Genomic DNA, 19866 nt, shown 5'->3' with positions numbered 1-19866 from the left:
TATGACAGTGAAGTGTTGAGAAGCAATTAAGGGTTTTATAGGAGTAACTTCGGCTTAGTGTAATGGGAGATAAAGTTATATGAAAGTCTAACTGCTAAGCTCAGATTTAATTTACTTCAAACTATCGTTTATTAAAGTTTTTACTATGCATTTACTTATACTAATACCACTAAGGGTCTCCCTCAGTGTAGCAGTAAATAATGAAAATAATATCAAACACCAACCTATCATTTTATCCAAATCTATCCAGAGATGTAGGAACGCATATTTTTTTACTTTAGCAACAAACACTTCAATCGAACCTCAAAATACTTTTTTCTTATCAACCTAAATTAATGCTTAAACTTTAGAAATATGTCAGATTGAAATCCATTACTTTTATTGAACAATCCGTACCCGAGACCATTATGTTTTTGATGCAGTTAGTTTTAATAAATAATATTTAGGACGGAAGAAGTAATAAATTAACAATTACATTTTTTTATACTATTGAAAAAGCAATGTCCTAAACCACAATTCTCACATCCGCGTATTTATTTTGTATGTCATCGCAACGCGGGATCATTAGCGTATAGTTTGGTGACAAATCGCGCGCAGTGGGTGGCCGCCATTTTGGAAGCGTCGCGGGCTTTTTCTACAAGACTTTCCTTAGGGTTGTGCTTGAAATAACATATAGATTATAAAGTACGTTATATTATATATATTTCGTTAAAGACTATAATTTGAAAAGATGATATCAATACCTAATAAGCAATAAAAAAATTACAGTTGTTTGGTTAGATTCTATTTTGTTAATTGTTGTCCTTCCATACTGCGTGGGAGTTTGCACAAGGTGCATACTTCATGTCAAATGGCAAAAAGGTCGACTAAACAAACACAAAAATCGGACCAAATCGATCATGCAACGTACTAACGACAATAAAAAAGTTCAATTGTCAATGTCAAACGTCAAAAAGCGCGCGTAGTTTGGACCTGCACGAAACGAATTGCACAAAAGTCACTTGAAGTAGGTGCGTTTCGTGAGAATGCATTTGTAGATTTTTTTTCTAGCGATTTGAAATCATGAATGAGCATTATAACGCAATGACTATGGTAAATAACTCTATTTGTATTGTTAACGTAACTCTGTTACTTAGAAGTAGGGTGGATAGCTTTTGTTAAAATGAAAATTGATTATAAATTTTATTCACATTAAGATATTTTAAATTTATTATAATTCCAGAATTATTGTAATTTTAAAAACAACATCAAAACATAAATATTAATAACAGTTTATGTTACACATACTTTCACTTAAATCGTAAAAACAAGTTCAATACGCAACCATAAACAATTTAAGACACTATGAAAATACCGAACCTATTTTTTAATTTGTTATCCTCATCTTATAGTTTTAAAAATACTGAGATTCTAGCAAAATATGGTCACTATAAATTGATAAACGCAAGTAGCCTAAGGCCGCCAGGTAGCTGGTATAAAAAATACTAAATGTAGGAGTGATTCACCTGACTAAAGTTCCCATGACGGACAATGACAACTACTGCGACTTATTTCTAACTAATTTATGACCTTGAAAACCATATGTCAACAATTAGCTAATTATAAATTCGACTAGTTAGGACTTTTTAAATATAGTAAGTCTAGATTTAATCAATATCCGATGTTATACTGAATATTACGCTTTAACCCATTACTGCATAACGTTCGATAAATCGGACGCCAATAAAATTGTTATTTTAGGAGTTATATATATTTTACTAACCATTTATTTTTTTAAACAGTAGTGTAATATATATATGAAGTGGTAATACTGTTGGTATGACATTCCGGGAAGCGATTTATCGGACGGGCTATAAAATCTAAACTTTCATATTGATAAAATATTTTATACAATTTAATTGTCAAATACACTCGAAATGAAAATATATTACAGTGATCATTATGAAAAAGGCGTTAATAAACTTTATGCACTAATCGGTTAAAATAAAAATAAATTCGTGAAATCAATAACTTGTAAATTACATTTCATTTTCGTTTAGGTTTTTTAGCATAGGGAATGTTAGCTTTTTATTCATCGAATAGATTTTATGAAGAATGTTTGTAGTTAGTTTTTTTTTTACTTTATTGGACTCTGGCCCTTTTCGCGATTTACAAAACGTTTGGAACCAAACAATGAATGTTTACATTGGTCGAGTCATTAATATCTTGCATGAATTCATTTCTTGCGCGCCACCTGCGTTAAACGTCAAAAGTTTTTTTTTTAATCTATCCCATTAATTCGGATACGCGCTATAAATTTATCCATTCAAAAAATTTGTTCGGCTTGTAGGCGGGTTATGGAATAAATAAAATTATGTCTGATTCCCAGCATTTTTAAAGAAAATCCCCGTGTTGATTTTTTGGATAACTTTCGGGTCACACCTCTAATCTGACCATTTTTTTCGCGGGAATATTTTTTTTACAATGACAGTTTTTTAAATTCTATACACGACACAAGGTTTTAGGCTGAAAACATATTGATGTAAAGACTAAACTTAAATATTGAATATCTTACTAGTATAAATGCGAAAGTTTACATGGATGGATGGATGGATGTTTGTTAGAACGAATTATCGGAACGGCTCAACGGATCTTGATGAAATTTGGTATACATATAGACCATAGTCTGGAAGAACACATAGGCTATTTATTAAGTTTTTTTTTAATTCGCGGTTGACAGTTAGTAAGAAGTAAATTAGAAATGGAGGCACTTAGACAATGAGTATATTTTTAGGTTATTACTATTATTACAGCTAAGGACACGTGAGATTTATTTATAACTATTTTATTATAGCCTAGCCCTGTCATATGACATTAAATTAATGGAGGTTAGGAAATATAATAATTGTAAACGATTCCAAAAATTCCTTTTCATCTCACAAGTGCGATCGCTTTATTCATTTCACAATGGCGAAGTCAAAACATTTTTACTACAAATTGTTCAAATGATACAAGAACGGAAGTCCGTACTCGAAAGTATTTATGTTTGAACATTGCATTTTTTTTATTGAAAATATAATGGATGATGTATCGATATGTTTGTATTTTTTGTATTCGTTTTAATTTAAAACTCTTTGCGTAACTAATTCTGATACGTATAGAAGTTTTGAATTGAAAATAAAGTATTATTTTAAAACCCACTTATAAAGTTTGTTACTGCCCGTTACACAAAAATAACTTAATTAGTAACCTATGTGTTCTACCAGGTATCTTCTGTATGTCAAATTTCAGCGAGATCCATTCAGCCGTTCCAGAGATACCTCCAAACATCCATCCGTCCGCATTTATAATATTAGTAAGATTTAATTTTTTAATATTTTATGCTACTTCATAATAATATGTGTTAAATAAAATTTAATACTGATTAACTTTGCAACGGAATTTAAAAAAAATAATACGCCTTTTTATTACAGTAATCTGTCTACCGCATTTCATCGAGATCCGTTCAGCTATTTTAGAGTTCATCATCATCATCAGCTCACTATACGTCCCCACCGAGGGGCTCAGAGCCTACCCTAAGTTAAGGGTGATTAGGCCATAGTCAACCACGCTGACCAAGTGCGGGTTGGTTGACTTCACACATATCTTTGAATTTCTTCTCAGATATGTGCAGGTTGCATCACGATGTTTTCCTTCACAGTAAGAACCTCGGATAAATGTACATATGTAAATCGGAAACCGAAAAACACATTGGTACATGGCGGGATTCGAACCCAGGACCTGCAGATTGCAAGTCAAGTGCTTGACCACTGAGCCACCGACGCTCTAGAGTTATCTACTAAGAAAGATTGTTAAGATTCAAAATTATATTCATTTGGTACCACCATTTAAGAATCCGACTATTTTACGAGTCTGACATATTTTTAACTAATGCAATAAATAAAACGTGTTTACAATAAACATGGGGCAAATTAGACATATTCCCACGTCTTTATTTGCATCGAATAAGTTAAGAAATATCGGATGTCCGTTAACATTTCTCCGTATGGGGTACTCATTTGTTAGAGGGCGCTGTTGTAATTTGGCTGAATAAAGTGTTGTCATTGCTCACAGCTTGACGTCTTGAAAACTTTATCTATGCCATTGGGTCATTATTAAATATTGCATTCAATTTAGAAGGAATCGTAGTAATATTTAAATCGCAACTTTTTTTAAATATGTTAAAGTCTGGCTCTCACCCGAGATCGCGACTCTATCCGCGTTTAGGGTCTACAAAAAAGTCGTTATAACTAAACTATGTTAATAATATTATAAATGTTTGGATATATGGATGTTTGTTAGAAGGTATCTTTAAAATGGTTAAAGGAGTCTTGCTATAAAGTCAGATAGAATATAGGCTACTAATTATTTTTTTTTTAAAACCTCGCGGCCTGAGTCGCAAACGACACCTTGTATTACGTAACTTCAACAGTAGTAGCCACCAGCAACAACAATATTTGTTGCCAATTGTCCGGCCCGCCTGTTGCCATACCACGACCACACAGACGACAGACGTTTTGTGGAAGCAATTCCAACTACAGTCGGATGAGTACGAGTGTCGGATGCGTAATTTTTATCCTCTTTTCTTATAAAGAAATGTGCCTTAAATGTGTATATGACTTATTGGCTAACCTGTAGCTCCATTAATTAGCATCTTTGAACATAAAAACGATAAATAAATCCAGGCTTTATTTATCACATCTATCTATATAACTAGGGTATAAATGTTTAACATCAATATAATCTTACTAATACTATAAATGCGAAAGTTTAGATGGATGTTTGTTTGAATGTATCTCCGTAACGGCTCAATGGATCTGTATGAAATTTGGCATAGATATAGAACGTAGTCTGGAATAACTCATAGGCTACTTAATAAGTTTGTTTTTAATCTTGCGCGGACGGAGTCGCGGGCGACAGCTAGAACGGCATACTTTTATGAGTACACTAGCGGACCCGACAGACGTTGTCCTGTCTACACGTCTTTAATTTGAATAAATTAATATGAAGTTAATATTTGATGAAAATTGTGAATCTAAACCATTCCCAGATCCCCTTGACCACACACAAAAAATTTCATCAAAATCGGTCCAGTCGTTTGAGAGAACTTCAGTGACATACACATTCACAGAAGAATTATATATATAAAGATAATGACTTCAAACGCGTGTCTTTTATTTGAAAATGTTTATTTTCTATCATAGACTACTTTAGTTCTAGGTTAGTGAAATGTTTTTATTATTATGCGGTCATTTGCGGAACTCAATGATACATTTGATTATTTTGTTAGAAAGAGCAAGTTGCAAGGAACTAGGCAATATTTCTGTAAACGGAACACCGCGAAACTCCCCGACTGTACAACACTGTTATTTATAACTTAAGTATTATATATAAACTCTTTTGTTTGTTGTTAATCCTGGCACTTAATAAATAAGATTATACAGGATAATAGTAGAAGAAAAATAATTTAATTTTTGTTCCAAATATATTTTTATTTACATAATAGTATAAAAATTCTTTGCACACAATCCGTACATTAAAATATCATATTGCCAAAGATATATTTTATCTAAAATAGTTAACGTATATTGAAATTGTATACACGCAATTATTTTTCACAATACAATTGAATTCAAAACAATTTTTACTATGAACTATTTATAATTTACACATGGTCACTTTTCACAATTTTTTTAATGCCTAATCCCACTTAGATGCTTTACATGAAGTCTATTTTTCTATGTTACTAATATAAATGCGAATGTTTGGATGGATGGATATTTGCTAGAAGGTATCACCAAAACGGAACAACGGATCTCTTTGAATTTAGCATAGATGTAGAGCATTGTTTGGTAGAACACATAGAATACCTATGGTCTCTGAAATGATTACGGTTCTCGTTGGATACATTTGATTTACTTATCCACTCGAAATTGCGCAACGGTTCGACACATCTTATTGAAATATGACACAGATATAGAACATAGTCTCAAGTAACATGACTTAAGTAACTTTTCACTCTTTTCTAAAATTCTGCACAGACAAAGATTCGGGTAAAAGCCAGTAACTAGTAAGATAGCGTTTGACCACGATTAACTTTGATAAGTGATGATTTCAAAGACTTCAATCGTATATAAATAATTAAATATAAGTCTTGAAATCAATAGCCATAAATATATGGATATCCAGTCATATGGGGGATAGCGGATAGTGGGACAAAAACTGGCAACATTCTTTCAGCTTGCAAATAATGCGTTCGTGTATGTTTCTTCAAATGATCGCGTCTACCAAATTTCTTTCCACAAGTTGGACAAGGATATGGACGTACTCCAGAATGTATCCTTTTATGTCTTGTTAATTCTTCATTCCTTGTAAAAGACTTACCACAATTCTTCTCATCACATTTGTATGGTCTTTCTCCTGTATGGATTCGTATATGACCTTTTAACTGACCATTATTTGAGAATCCAACTTGGCAATGTGGACATTTATATTTCTTAGGTCGTTGCTTTCTTGCGTTAAGGAGTTTAGCTTCGTTTTCTTGTTGTATTATTCTAGCGTATTCTAATTCCATTGCGTATCCTTGTGCTAATGATTCTAGGAGTAAAGGATCGGTTGGTGGAACTCCTAAAGCGTGAGCGATATCCGTAGTTATGTATTCTGGCATTTGATTATATGTTTGTGGTATAGGTACATTTGGGAGACTTACTGGAGCTGTGGACTCTTGTGTTTCTTTCTTATATCTATTATGTGTTTTATCTTTAGGTTCTTGAAGTAATCTATCACAATACATGCTTAGTTTAGTAACAGAACTGACGGTTTCTGTTGGAGTGTACTCTGATTTAACCTTTGGTTCATCTTCAACAGTTGTAGATACTGTTGCGTCTTGTTGTAAATTGCTATAATTTTTTTTGAAGGTGCCTCTTATTTTTCTTAAACGATTTTCTCTTTTCTCATCCATTTTTTGTTTCTTTGTTTTAACTTCATTTGTTTTATCACTAGTCACGTCTATTCTCACTTCGTTGCTTTCGCTATCGTTCACATCCCAAGGTCTAAAGAGCCTTGAATAGTTTTTCTCGACGGACAACATATTCGTATACACTAAACTCACAGACTGGGACCCTTCTTCGTTTCGACAACTTTATATACATTTCTTTAACAATAAATTTAATAAAAGCTCCCAAAAGAGGGATAGGACCATCTATTGAATGGACGAAAGAGACGAAATATTTTTCAATTGTTGCACGCTTCTATTATAGCAAAATTTTCAATTATATGACAATCATTTGCCAAGAGAAATTCAGCCTTGAACTCTTTTAATTTAAGTCTTAATTCATTTGTGTTTCTTGTTTCTTATATGTCGTTTTCTTTGAGTTAACTGTCATTGTGGTTGAGATAGGGGTGTGTATTGTTATTTATGTTGATTTTTGTGCATCTTTGGGAGGCGGTGCTGGGGGCCGAGCGTTTCACGCGAGTAGTCGCGGCCCTCACAGCTGCAAACTTGTTTGTTTTAATGGTCCTAGCTTTTGTTGCGGTTCTCAAGCGATATATAACGCTTACATAGCGCATGTGGGATGTATTGTTTGTTTATGGGAGACTTAACAATTTTGATTTTTGAGTGTTTGGGATATTTCTGTTGCGAATATATTGTATGCATTAGCTGCTATTTAATAGTCCTAGAATGTTACAAGATGTTGTTACATTTAATAAGTCTTCCTTTTATTCGTATATTGTAAAATTAATTTGAGTGGTTTTATATTATTTGACAGTTTTTTTTATTTCCACTGCCATATTCGCGGTCAAAAAGACTTCAACGGTAATCTTACACTAATATTTTAAATGCGAATATTTGCATGTATGGATGGATGAATGTATGTTTATTAGAAGATATCTCCGGACCGGCTAAAGGGATTTCGCTATTATAGGCTATATAACTATTTTTTTTTAATTATGCGCGGACGTAATCGCGGACTTTAGCAAACCAATAATAATTTAAAAAGCCCTAAATGAGGAGGTAACATTTTAAGTGTAAGAAAAAATGGAAAATCAAGCTACATTTAACACAAATATTAAAACGACTAAATTAAACAATGATTTTTTTTCTGGTGGATATTTTTTCGTAAAATAAAAATGTCACATCAAAATGTATCACTAGCAAACAAATCGAGTTAAATCCGATATACAATAGGCTTGATTACGTTGTATTTGATATGTTTTTGGTTGGTTTCCGAACGGAATATGGAATCGAGGCGATCTGTCAAATTCCATGTCCCGCGTGATGGATCGTCCGCCATTTTGATTGCACCAATACTGGCCATGCATTTTAATTTTTTTCTTTATGTTTATCAAATAAAATACAATGCGGTTTCGTTTATAAACAATCAAATAGTTAGTTTTTACAATAAAAACACATTGACTTTAAATCATTAGAAATGATTGCACTTTAATGAAAAAAAAGAAAATGAAACTTTTGCCGTGCACTATGACATTTTTATTTCTATTGTTTAGGGCATTATTTAATATTAGCATTTTAATCAGCCAGTAATTTATAAAATCTTTAAAAGCCACTAAGCTTAAGCATCTTCCTTTGAGTTACATCGCTAAGTAGGAAGAATATTGAATAAAAATAATGGAAAGATAATTTTAACGGTCATCTTTTCAATTTCAAATCTTTTTATTCTAAGATCGATTCGTCAATATTCTGTCAGTTATCGAATCTCCTTTCGTTTTATCATTTTATTTGTAGGTTTTCTAAGATCGCGCCTTAACCGTCGCGGGCACAGATGATCGATCCGTTATACTTTTGAATTTCGAATACGAATTTTGATTTGAATTTTTGAAATTCGAATTAAAAATTAAAAAGTTCTATTCACAATGTTTTGAGGAAGAAGAAACTATAGTAGCACTATAGCTATTGCCCGCGACTCCGTCTGCGCTGAATAAAGAAATTAATTATTAGCTTATCTTCCAGATTATGTTCTATATATGTGCTTAGTTTCATCGATATCCATGCAGCCGTTGTGGAGATACCTTCAAACAAACATCCATCCATGTAAACTTTCGCATTTATAATACTAGTAAGATAAATTTTATTATATTAGTATGTTGAATATTACAGCGAAAATAAGCGCTTTACGCTAACTACATTCATTTGCTAGAAGCATACTTATAGTGAATAAAAAAGAGTCTAAAATACGATTAAAATCTACCACTGTGACTAACACATCTTTAAAGTCGAAATATCTTAATATCAAAATCATATAAATCTCAGTTATAATGCGTTAAGAAATTCTTAAACGACTTTTAGTTGAAATTTTCGAGCAGCGTGACAACTTTATACGTTGTATATTGAGTATTTGGTGCAGTTTTTTGGCGAGTCTTTGTGCTCTACGATTACTACGGCTGTCGTGATTGTGCAAGCTTCATCAATGGAGCTATACAGAGTGTTATATATTCCTTCATCTAGTTAAATAATATAATTTAAAGTTTGTTTTATGTTTTATGTTTCTGAATAAGAAATAAAAGAACAACTGATGATTTTTGGAGAAGTTTAATGTTTACTTTTTTCATAAATTATTTTTAAGGTAAGATAAATCTTACTTCTTACTAGTATTATAAATGCGAATATTTAGATGGATGGATGGTTGGATATTTGTTTGAAGGTATCTTCAGAACGGCTGCATGGATCGCGGTGAAATTTGGCATAGATGTAGAACATAGTCTGGAAGAACACATAGGTGTACTAATTACGTTTTTTTTATAATTCTGCGCGGACAGAGTCGCGGGCGACCACTAGTATAATAAAAAAATCTACACATGAAAATAACGACATCTTTTGAATTAGCTGTAATATAATTAAAGAGAAAATAAATTCATGATTAATAAAAATGCTGGATAATCTTTGTTTCTGTTAATCTTTATTTTTTCATGTAAATAAAAAAAGAAAAATATTTATATATATTTTTTTGGCATAATACTCTTATTGCTTTTGCCTAAACATCCTGTAGTACTATAGTTGCGTTGTGTGGTCTTGCATAGTATTAACACAATAACTATAACCTCATAATCGGCCGCAAGAACAAAATGCGCCATAAATTTAAAATGGCTGACAGTTCATTGTCCTCGTATCCATTGATAAAAGTAGACTGGACGACGCCACGGGATTACATTTTACTAGTTTTTAAAATGTTATTTCGTCGATTTAAGAGTTCAGTTTGACCCAATTTCAAGAAAAGATATAATGTTTATATTTATGTGACAATTTGAAACGTAAAAAAAATTATGATAACTTTTTGGTTCTTTATTGCCTTTCAAATTGAAGATATGTTATTAGAATATTTGATATGGCTTTAACTTGTACGTTCACCTTTATATTTATCTAGTGTTAGGTAGAAAATCCGACATTGTGCCGGTGTACTGGCACAACACTAGCCTTACTAAAATGCCGACGTTTATGTCCCCTCACTAATCATTCTGACAGTTGACTTGGTAACGAAAGCGCGCCATTCAAAAAAAAGAACCGGTTTAAAAAAAAGGAAAGATTTTTATTTTAAACCGGCGATTTTACGAAACTTACTGGAAAAGTTTCTTTCTGAAATTGCAAAATAGAAAAAATAACATCAATATATTTAATCTGTGGAACCCTCAATCGAAACCGCAACAGGGCTGTAACGGGCCATCAAGTGGTCGAGACTCACCCCTAATGTTAGGGTCACTGGGGTGGAGTCACCCCCTCCTAGAAAATAAGAGGGGAAATGTCGCAAAGGGGAGATACAAAAATTAGGGTTACGATCTATTTGATTTAATATATCTTTACGTTAAGCCATTAATGTTTTATTTATTGCTAAAGGATATGAAAGATTCTGGGATAGTACAAGATTTGTAAATTTACGCTTCGGTTAATCCATATTGGGGTAGGTAGAGTGTAATTGGCCTACTATTTTATAAGACTACGCTAAAGTTATCTATTCAACGTCGCAATTAAGTAAACGTAGAAACGTCAAATTCCAAAAATGGCGGCCAGTATTATATTTAATTTGTTACGATATTTTGTGATTTTTTTTTAAATGTCGTAATGTGCAAGAGCGTCGGTGGCTCAGTGGTCAAGCACTTGACTTGCAATCTGCAGGTTCTGGGTTCGAATCCCGCCATGTACCAATGTGTTTTTCGATTTCCGATTTACATATGTACATTTATCCGACGTTCTTACGGTGAAGGAAAACATCGTGATGCAACCTGCACATATCTGAGAAGAAATTCAAAGATATGTGTGAAGTCAACCAACCCGCACTTGGCCAGCGTGGTTGACTATGGCCTAATCACCCTTAACTTAGGGTAGGCTCCGAGCCCCTCGGTGGGGACATGCAGTGAGCTGATGATGATGATGATGATGAATGTGATATCGAAAAATAGGAGTATCCTATTTATCATATTGTTATGCAAGGAAAAGTGTTTTACAAGTACATGGAATTCACGAATTTAAGTGACAAATGTTCAATTTTGTAACATTTATGTGTTTAAACTGGAAAGAAATTTCATCATCATAAGCTCACTATACTTCCCCACTGAGGTGCCCGCAGCCTACCCTAAGTTAAAGATGACTAGGCCATAGTCAACCACGATAGCCCAGTGCGGGTTGACTTGACACATATATTTTAATTTCTTCCCACATATGTCACGCAACACGATGTTTTCATTCACCGTGAGACCGTCGAATGAATGTTCATACGTAAATAGAACATTTTAATACACATGGTACTTGTATTGAAACCCAGGATCTGAAGATTACAAGTCAACTATTTAACCACTGAGCTACCGACGTTATCCAAAAATTAGAAGGAACGAAATATGAAATGTTAAATGCTTGAAAACTTATCTTATATCTTAAAATGAGCAATTCATGTATATGTACATATATATATAATGGGAATCTCGGAATCGGCTTCAACGATTTTCATAAAAATTAGTATATAGAGGGGTGATAAATCGATCTAGCTAGGAATCATTTTTAGAAAATGTAATTTTATTCGTGTTTTATCGATAATCAACTTAAATATAAACTTAACTTTTTCTATAGGTAAGATCGAAAAATATTATTCATATTTCATCATTTTATTAGTAATTCGAACTTAAATATAATTTCCAAAAAACACAATTTAAAAAAAAATACCGAGTAAAGCTCGGTCATCCAGGTACTAAAAGTTTATATGTAGTCTATTTGTACAAAGGAATAAAGTTTATACGCCAAAGGAAGATCAATCATAGTCTTTTACCCTTTAACATTATTTTTTAACGGGATGTTACATCGATCTTAATATGTCAAAGAATTTTAATCAAACAAAAAAACACGTGATAACTTTAATAGAGCTTTGATGGATTTAGCCGTAAATATTCCTAAACTTTAAGTGCTGGCGTAAACTAATTTGTTTATGTTATTTTAGATGCAACAAACAATATCTAGGCCTAGATATTTGGATGAACAATAATATATAGTAATGTCCGCGACTCTGTCTGTAATTAATAAAAACTTAATTAGTACCTTATATGTTCTTTCAAACTAGGTTCTATATCTAGGCTTTCAACTAGATCCATATCTGGAGATACCTTCTAACAAACATCCATCTACACTTCCTAATATTTCCATTTATAAGTAAGGTTAAGTGATAAATTCGTTATATAAAGAGAAGACGAAGAAAGCTAACTATGGCTCTCCGGCAGATTAAAAAACAAAATAATCATCTCCTACTCTCTCTGAAAAAGTTAGAAAATAACATTAGTAAAGATGCTTCGACACTTTATAAACGAACATCCAAATTACACGAAAGATACAAGAATTGCTTCGAATTTCATTTAAATTAACATATTATTCATTATTGAGAGGATGCATGGAAAGGGAAGATATTTTTTTCTGTGCATCCCATTCTCCGTCGATTAAAGGTAGGCAACGCATACGCAATAGCGTATGTCTATGGGCAACGGTCACTTCGCTATTTCAGCGATTTCACCCGGCCGCTCGCTCGTTTGCCACCTTTTGATATAAAAAAAAATATATAAAATGAACCATTAACTTTAATAAGTGTTGTTCAAAATCCTAACTATAACTTGTGCTTAAGTTTCAGAAGCCTATTAAACCATACGTCAAAAACATGCAGAACTGTCAACATACCCTCGTATTCACGGTCCAGTGCTCTGTGCTGCATCTGTGCCGACAAGGTGAGACTGATGCGATGCCGACAAACAAACAAACAGACGCTCCGCCCACGCGGCGCTCGCCAAAGGTGACTGTGTACCGCGACTAAACTGTCTTGATACTAAAGTATCTATAATAAACTGTAGGTATAGATTTAGTAACACAATTTGGTACTTAAAAAACTAGTAAAGTAGCCCACTGACCGACAAATTTTGACAAATAACATATCACTCTCTAGGCCAACACATTGGAACTTATGTAACTAATATTATAAATGCAAATGTTTAGATGGATGAATCTTTGTTTGAAGATATCTCCAGAACAGCTTAACGGATCTCGATAAACTTTGACATACATATAGAACACAGTCTGGAAGAACACATAGGCTAATAATTGTGTTTTTATTTAATTTCACGCGGATGGAGTCGCTGGCGACAGCTAGTAAAAGATAGAAAAATACATACGAATAATATGAGTATATAAAATAAACTAACAAACACATGAAAAACGTTACCATCTTAGCAGTCAGGTAAAAGGGGAAAAAATTAAAGTTTATTTTAAGGATCAAGATGGTGCAATAAATGTGAACAAATTCTGTTCAATTGTAGAGATTATATAGTACATAATATGTACATATGTGTTATGGAATTTTAATATAATAATAAATATAATAATAGGCTATTTGACATACAAGTCCGTGTTTTATATTATTATTTCCATTCATCAATTATTGCCTGCGATTCCGTCCGCGCAGAACTAGAAAATAAACTTGATTGGTAGCCAATGTGTTATTCCAGGCTATGTTCTATATCTATGCCATATTTCAGCAACATTCATGCTGGTATTCTTCTAGAATATTAGTAAGAAGTAATAGTAATGGTAAAAATCTTAGTTACAAACTAACCTTCAAAGTGGTCATCTTTACATGTATTAAGGCTTTATCAAAAAAATAAGGCTCTCATTCACGTCGATACTTAAATAACGATATCAAACAGAGTCAATTGAACAAATAAAGGCATTTGTAAAATCGCAAAGTGCCGACGCGCTTTGAAGTGTTTGCCGCGTCCTCACAGCCACGCCTTCGCGCTTTTGTGGTGTGTCTGAAATTGTTTATTATCTTTGGATATTTTTGGAGATCCTCATGACATTAAGTAACTCTATGGTTTTGTTATAACACACTTAAGAGAATGGATAACTGAATTATAAAGATTCGCTTACTTTCTCGTTTATCATTCTAACATATTCCATAAAAGATCTTCGGAGCCAGACAAAGTTCATTCGCTTCGAAACGATTCCATAACGAACTTCAAAAATGTATAGAACTGACAATAACTTTCGATAAGTCACGTGATTGTCATTTCTCAGTTCTATACGTTTTTGAAGTTCGCTATGGAATCGCTTCGAAGTTAATACACTTTGTGTCGCCCCCTGACATTGTTTTGTTATTTTCAATTTATTTATATATTAACTTAGCGCATGAATAGCCTATTTAAATAATAATACTAGTAAAAATTTTGTTTACACTGCTTAATCGTACAATTATATATTTTGTTTATCTCTCGAAATTCATAGTTATATGTCATAAATAGTACAGAACCCTACTTCCACACGTTAGGTTAAATTTAGGATAACTTTATGTGTCGATGACGTAAATGAGTTTAAAAGATGCCGGCATTGGATTGACGTGGCGAATCATTGTTTGCTCTACATTGTCGGCGCGGGAGGCTGTCAACAGGTTTTGTCAGCGTGTACTTTAGTGCTGAGTCATTGTCAATGGTCATTGTCAACCTTTCTTTGATCCTTGTAAAGATGCGGCGACTAGCGGTGTTCTTAAGTAGCCTACAATTTTCCTTACATATTACAAACCATATAACATATCAAATGGGTGTCGGTGGCTCAGGGGTTAAGCACTTGACTTGTAATCTGCAGGTCTTAGATTCGAATCCCATGTACCAATACCAATGTTCATTCCTGGCGTTTTATAAGAAGTACAGATGAATTTTATTCCTATAGCTTCTTTTTCTAACTTCTTATAGCAGCCAACAATAATCATGGATACCACAGATAATAAACTATCCATTTATTATCAACTACAAACTGACCGCAAAAAAGCCAACCGCTAACTATAAAATCGTTGTCAAAGCGACAGAGAAATATAAAGATAACAAATTATATCAGCCATAATGCAAGTTAAGTGATGTGGAAAAGCCGGGTGCAGAGAAACCATAGAGATATGTATCACGTGCTATGTCTATGGTCTTATAGATAAGTAAAAAAAAAGTATATTAAATACCATTATTTGATTGTTGCATAAAAACATAGAGCACCATAACTTAATTACATTCAAAGTCTTTAAGGACTTACACTAAGAAATTGCTTAAATCTATATATAAAAGAAAGTCGTGTTAGTTACACTATTTATAACTCAAGAACGGCTTTACCGATATGGCTGAAAATTGGTAAGAAGGTAGCTTAGAGTCAGGAGACGGACATAGGATACTATTTATTCATATTTTTCGAATTTATGCCTTGAAGAGTTGCTTTTAATTTAACTAATATTATAAATGCGAATGTTTAGACGGATGTGATGTGGATGGATGAATGGGTGGGCTACACTAATTAAGTTTTTTTATATATCCACGCGGACGGAGTGGCGGGCGACAGCTAGTAATCATTAAAGTGTTAGTGACGCAGTAAATTATTCAGCGAAAAACCCTAAAGACAGGCAACACTGTGCTCTCTCTATTGGATTAGTGAAATAGCAGGGCTAAAATCAGTTAAGTAGCTATATTAATAATCTGTAAAATGTCTTCAAAAAGCCATTTTCTATGTTATATTAACATTTATTCAATCGATATTTCGTCCGGCGCTATTCAGCAGTTTTAAAGGCATAATATAGGCTAGATAGTCTCATTAAATCTTCAAGTTAAAGATAACCTTCTATGACCCGTGTCTATCTATATTTTTTTTTAGTATCCGCGGCAGATGTTCGCAGAAAGGACAATATTTCATATGTTATTGTTCTGTGGCCGAACGTCACGTTGTGCCTTTGCCCGACGCGGTGACAGTTCACCGCGATATAAACGTCGTATGACAGCCCGCCAAATTTTGTTGTCTATTTATTTCGATAAAGTATTATAAATGAATTAGGCTTGTTATTTAATTTAGTTGTAAAATAGTCCTTTAATTTTATATTATATATTCATATTAGGTTATTAATTTAAATTCGGGTTAAACCGTGTTTAATTTTTTAACCTAAATATTATATTAAGAAAGAATTACTTCGACTATCTAAAATTGGATTAGGAATAATTAATGTTTGTAAAATGGTTGAAAAAATATAACTTTAAATCGCAAAAATTATCAAACATTAACAAAAGAATACAATCTTTAATAGAATTGTCTATATAAAGGGTTGAAAAGATATTGTCAAATTAAAAGAACTAAAGTGCGAAAGGAAGAAAATAATAACAAACACTCGAATACCCAAGAAAATCCGATTATGAAACGAATCTCGTAAACATTTGAGCATCGCTGTGAAGTGTCAACCGCTTAAGCCGACATAATGCTTTTAAAATCCCAACCCAATTTAGCGAGCGCAATACCAAAAAAAACCTCTATAGATTTCATTGTACGAAATAATACTAAAGAAATACAATCACATTGTACTCTATTCTAAAGCAATAAGGTATAAAATCCTTTAATTTTTATTTATTATAAAATTGTCAATCCTTACAGAACCGTTGACTTTTGCTATTGAGTATTTCATTGTGATTTTAACCACAATAGCTAATGTACTCTTGTCCTTTTCAACATTGTCATCTATACTAAGTACTCTGATATGCAAAATTATTATTAAATTTAGAAAATATATTTTAATCTTTATCTCTATAGCAATAAAGATGTATTTTGTATGTGATAGTATACTTTGGTTGTGTTTTATAAGTTTGTTATTTGCTGTAATTGAATATTTGACTTTGGTAAGTACGCGTGACTGGGCAAGACGCGGTGTGTCGAATTTCGTAGACATTTTAATTATAAGCACAGCTTGATCTATGTTAAGAAAGTGTTATAGAATTATGGAAAGTTTGAACACTTTAATATAGTTTTCTTTTTTTTTTAATACCAATTAAAATTATAGAAATTCATTACGCTGACTATCAATGATGGGCAAAATCGTAGGCAGAAGACGAGTTGGATGGAGGAGAAAGTCGTGGCTGAAAACCATCCGGGTATGGATCACTATTTCCAGCATTGAACACCTCTTTCGCTTGGCACAGGACAGGAATGGGTTCGCTAAGCTGACGGCCAACCTCCATTAGAAGAAGAAGACTATCAAACTTAAGATACAATAAATGGCCATAAAGGAAGGCTAATTGTAGATTAACTGTAAGAAATATACACTAAGGAAGGATGAAATAACCAAGCAATAACTTACTGGATTTAGCAGTTAGAGTTCTAAATGGAAAACATTTATTTTCTAAGCCCTCTACTTGTCATTATATCATTAGCCCTTAGTAAGTTTTTATAAAATCTGAAATATTTTAATACATAGTACAGCAGCACAAGAAAGAAGAAAAGCGGTAGCTACACTCAAATCCCATAAACAACGGAAACGCATCTGCGGTTCCTCTGGTATTGCTGATGTCCATGGGCGTCGTTGAACAACTCGGTGTTCCCGCTGCTCGTTTGCCCCCTACTGTTATAAAAAAAAACAAAAGTTCATTCCGAGATTCTGAAGTCACGATCCTAAATAATTTTATGCTGTTACTAATTACTAATGATTCAATTAAGCTTTTCATTAGGACAATTTATCTTAATTCTAATATTATAAATGCGATTTACATGGATGGATGAATGTTTGTTTGAAGGTGCGGAACGGTTCCACGGATTCTCATTAAATTCGGCACACATTTAGAACATAGTCTGGAATACATAGACTACTTGTTAAGTTTTTTTAAAAACAAAGTGATCTTATAAGGGTTCCGTTTTTTTTCCTGTGAGGTACGGAACCTTAAAAACCACGCGTACGGAGTCGCGGCGATAGATTGTAGTCTAAAAGTGTCCCTTATATTTTTTTATTGAATAAATAAAAAATACTAATATAAAACAGTGCTGAATGTTACCGTGTACACAATAAAAATATGGTGAAAATAAATGGTGGTTTTGAACAATAGTGAGAAACATTCGCACATCTGTTCCGCCCCACCCATCTGTTTAAGGGCTGCGTTTATATGACGCCCCTTTTTAATATCTAACCTTTATGACAAGATATAGAATCCTGTTGTTTTCTTAAATATATATATAAAAAAAACTGAACACATATATCTAATATTTTACTCTATATTTTCAAATATAGGTTTTACTATCAGTTTACGTATTAAGTTTTTATTTTACACAGTTTAGTATAAGTTTAACGGCTGCATGGATCTCGTAAAACTTAGCACAAATATTTACTATATCCTATGGTCTGGGAGAACAAATGGACTACATACTTTTTTAATTCGCGTGGACGGAGTCACGGGTGAAATCTGGTTAAAAAAAAAACAAGAGAATTAACAGCTTAAAGCATTGATAATGATGCATGTAATACTGAAACGCTAATAATAACACTTATACCAAGTTTATAAAACTTTTTTTATTCAAATCACCAAAAATAATTTCCGAACGAAACTTGGAGTTTGTATACTTTCGATAACAAAAACGACAATAATTTCGTATTTTCAAGAGTTTTACAAAAGTTTTCTTTTCCATCTAATACTAACTTAAAGCAAAAAACGAATAGAAATATGTATTGTATGTGATTTTTTTTAGATTAAGAATATTCATTTTCTTTACAGCTACGACAACGCCATCTTGTGTTCAGGTATCTAAAGAAATTAAGGGTAAAAACCAAAAACTTGTTGCTTTCAGCCAACAGATGTCGCTAATGTTAAAATTTCATGAAAACATTAGAATTCTAGGTAGTTCTATTAGGACATTAGATTCCCTTTACTTATGTTTCTAATTCCAATAGATTTTTCCCATAATCTTATTAGAAAAAAATATTTTTAATCCAATAATGTCTAAAATAAATAAAAAAAAATATCTTTTAATTTCATGTGCCTTGTTATCAAGTAAGGAAATTATTGGATTTTATAAACTTATATAAATATGTTAGCTACAAAGTAAAGAACAAAAACAATGTCGAGGACGTAATCGATTTCTACAAGATTACGTCAGCCGAGCTACGAGGGTCGTAGAGCATGCGTAGCGATGACGTAGTCTCTAATAGCTACGGAATGACGTAGACATAACGCCTACGAGAATGCTACGCGTTATAACTATGTAATAATTTATGGAAATAATTTTGATATAATAATTGTATCCATTAATTAATATAAATCGAAATTAATAAATTTATTAAATGACACGTATATAAATAAAATATTATCTAACATAAGTTTATTAGTATGATTACTTAATTATTTATTTTCTTTAACTATTAATAAGAATAAAGTTCATCTACTATTTTAACTACAGTTTGTTTTAATAATTAAAACAAGAAGTGTTCTGATATAGTACTGTATAAATACAATTTAATTAATTAAAAGCAGATTTATTTTTTCCTGAGTAAAATTTTATACATTCAGTAAATAAAATATCATAAAAATGTTTCA

The 19866-nt window shown here is 32.4% G+C and overlaps 1 protein-coding gene across 1 annotated transcript; it reads right to left on the bottom strand.

The window, feature by feature from the left end:
- Nucleotides 1-6178: 6178 nt before the first annotated feature.
- Nucleotides 6179-7123, bottom strand: hkb (zinc finger transcription factor huckebein). The gene has a single exon (XM_013310022.1). The coding sequence runs from the start codon at nt 7106-7108 to the stop codon at nt 6179-6181; it is 930 nt and encodes a 309-aa protein (XP_013165476.1). The 5' UTR covers nt 7109-7123.
- Between the last annotated feature and the right edge of the window lie 12743 nt (nt 7124-19866).

The sequence above is a fragment of the Papilio xuthus genome, unplaced genomic scaffold (assembly GCF_000836235.2).
Source record: "Papilio xuthus unplaced genomic scaffold, Pxut_1.1 DF827756.1, whole genome shotgun sequence".
NCBI lineage: Eukaryota > Metazoa > Arthropoda > Insecta > Lepidoptera > Papilionidae > Papilio > Papilio xuthus.
Note: the sequence above shows the minus strand (reverse complement) of the source record. Positions and strands in the feature narration are given on the sequence as shown.

Coding starts and splice junctions, on each gene's coding strand:
- hkb (XM_013310022.1), bottom strand. CDS start 7,108: ATGTTGTCCGTCGAGAAAAACTATTCAAGGCTCTTTAGACCTTGGGAT.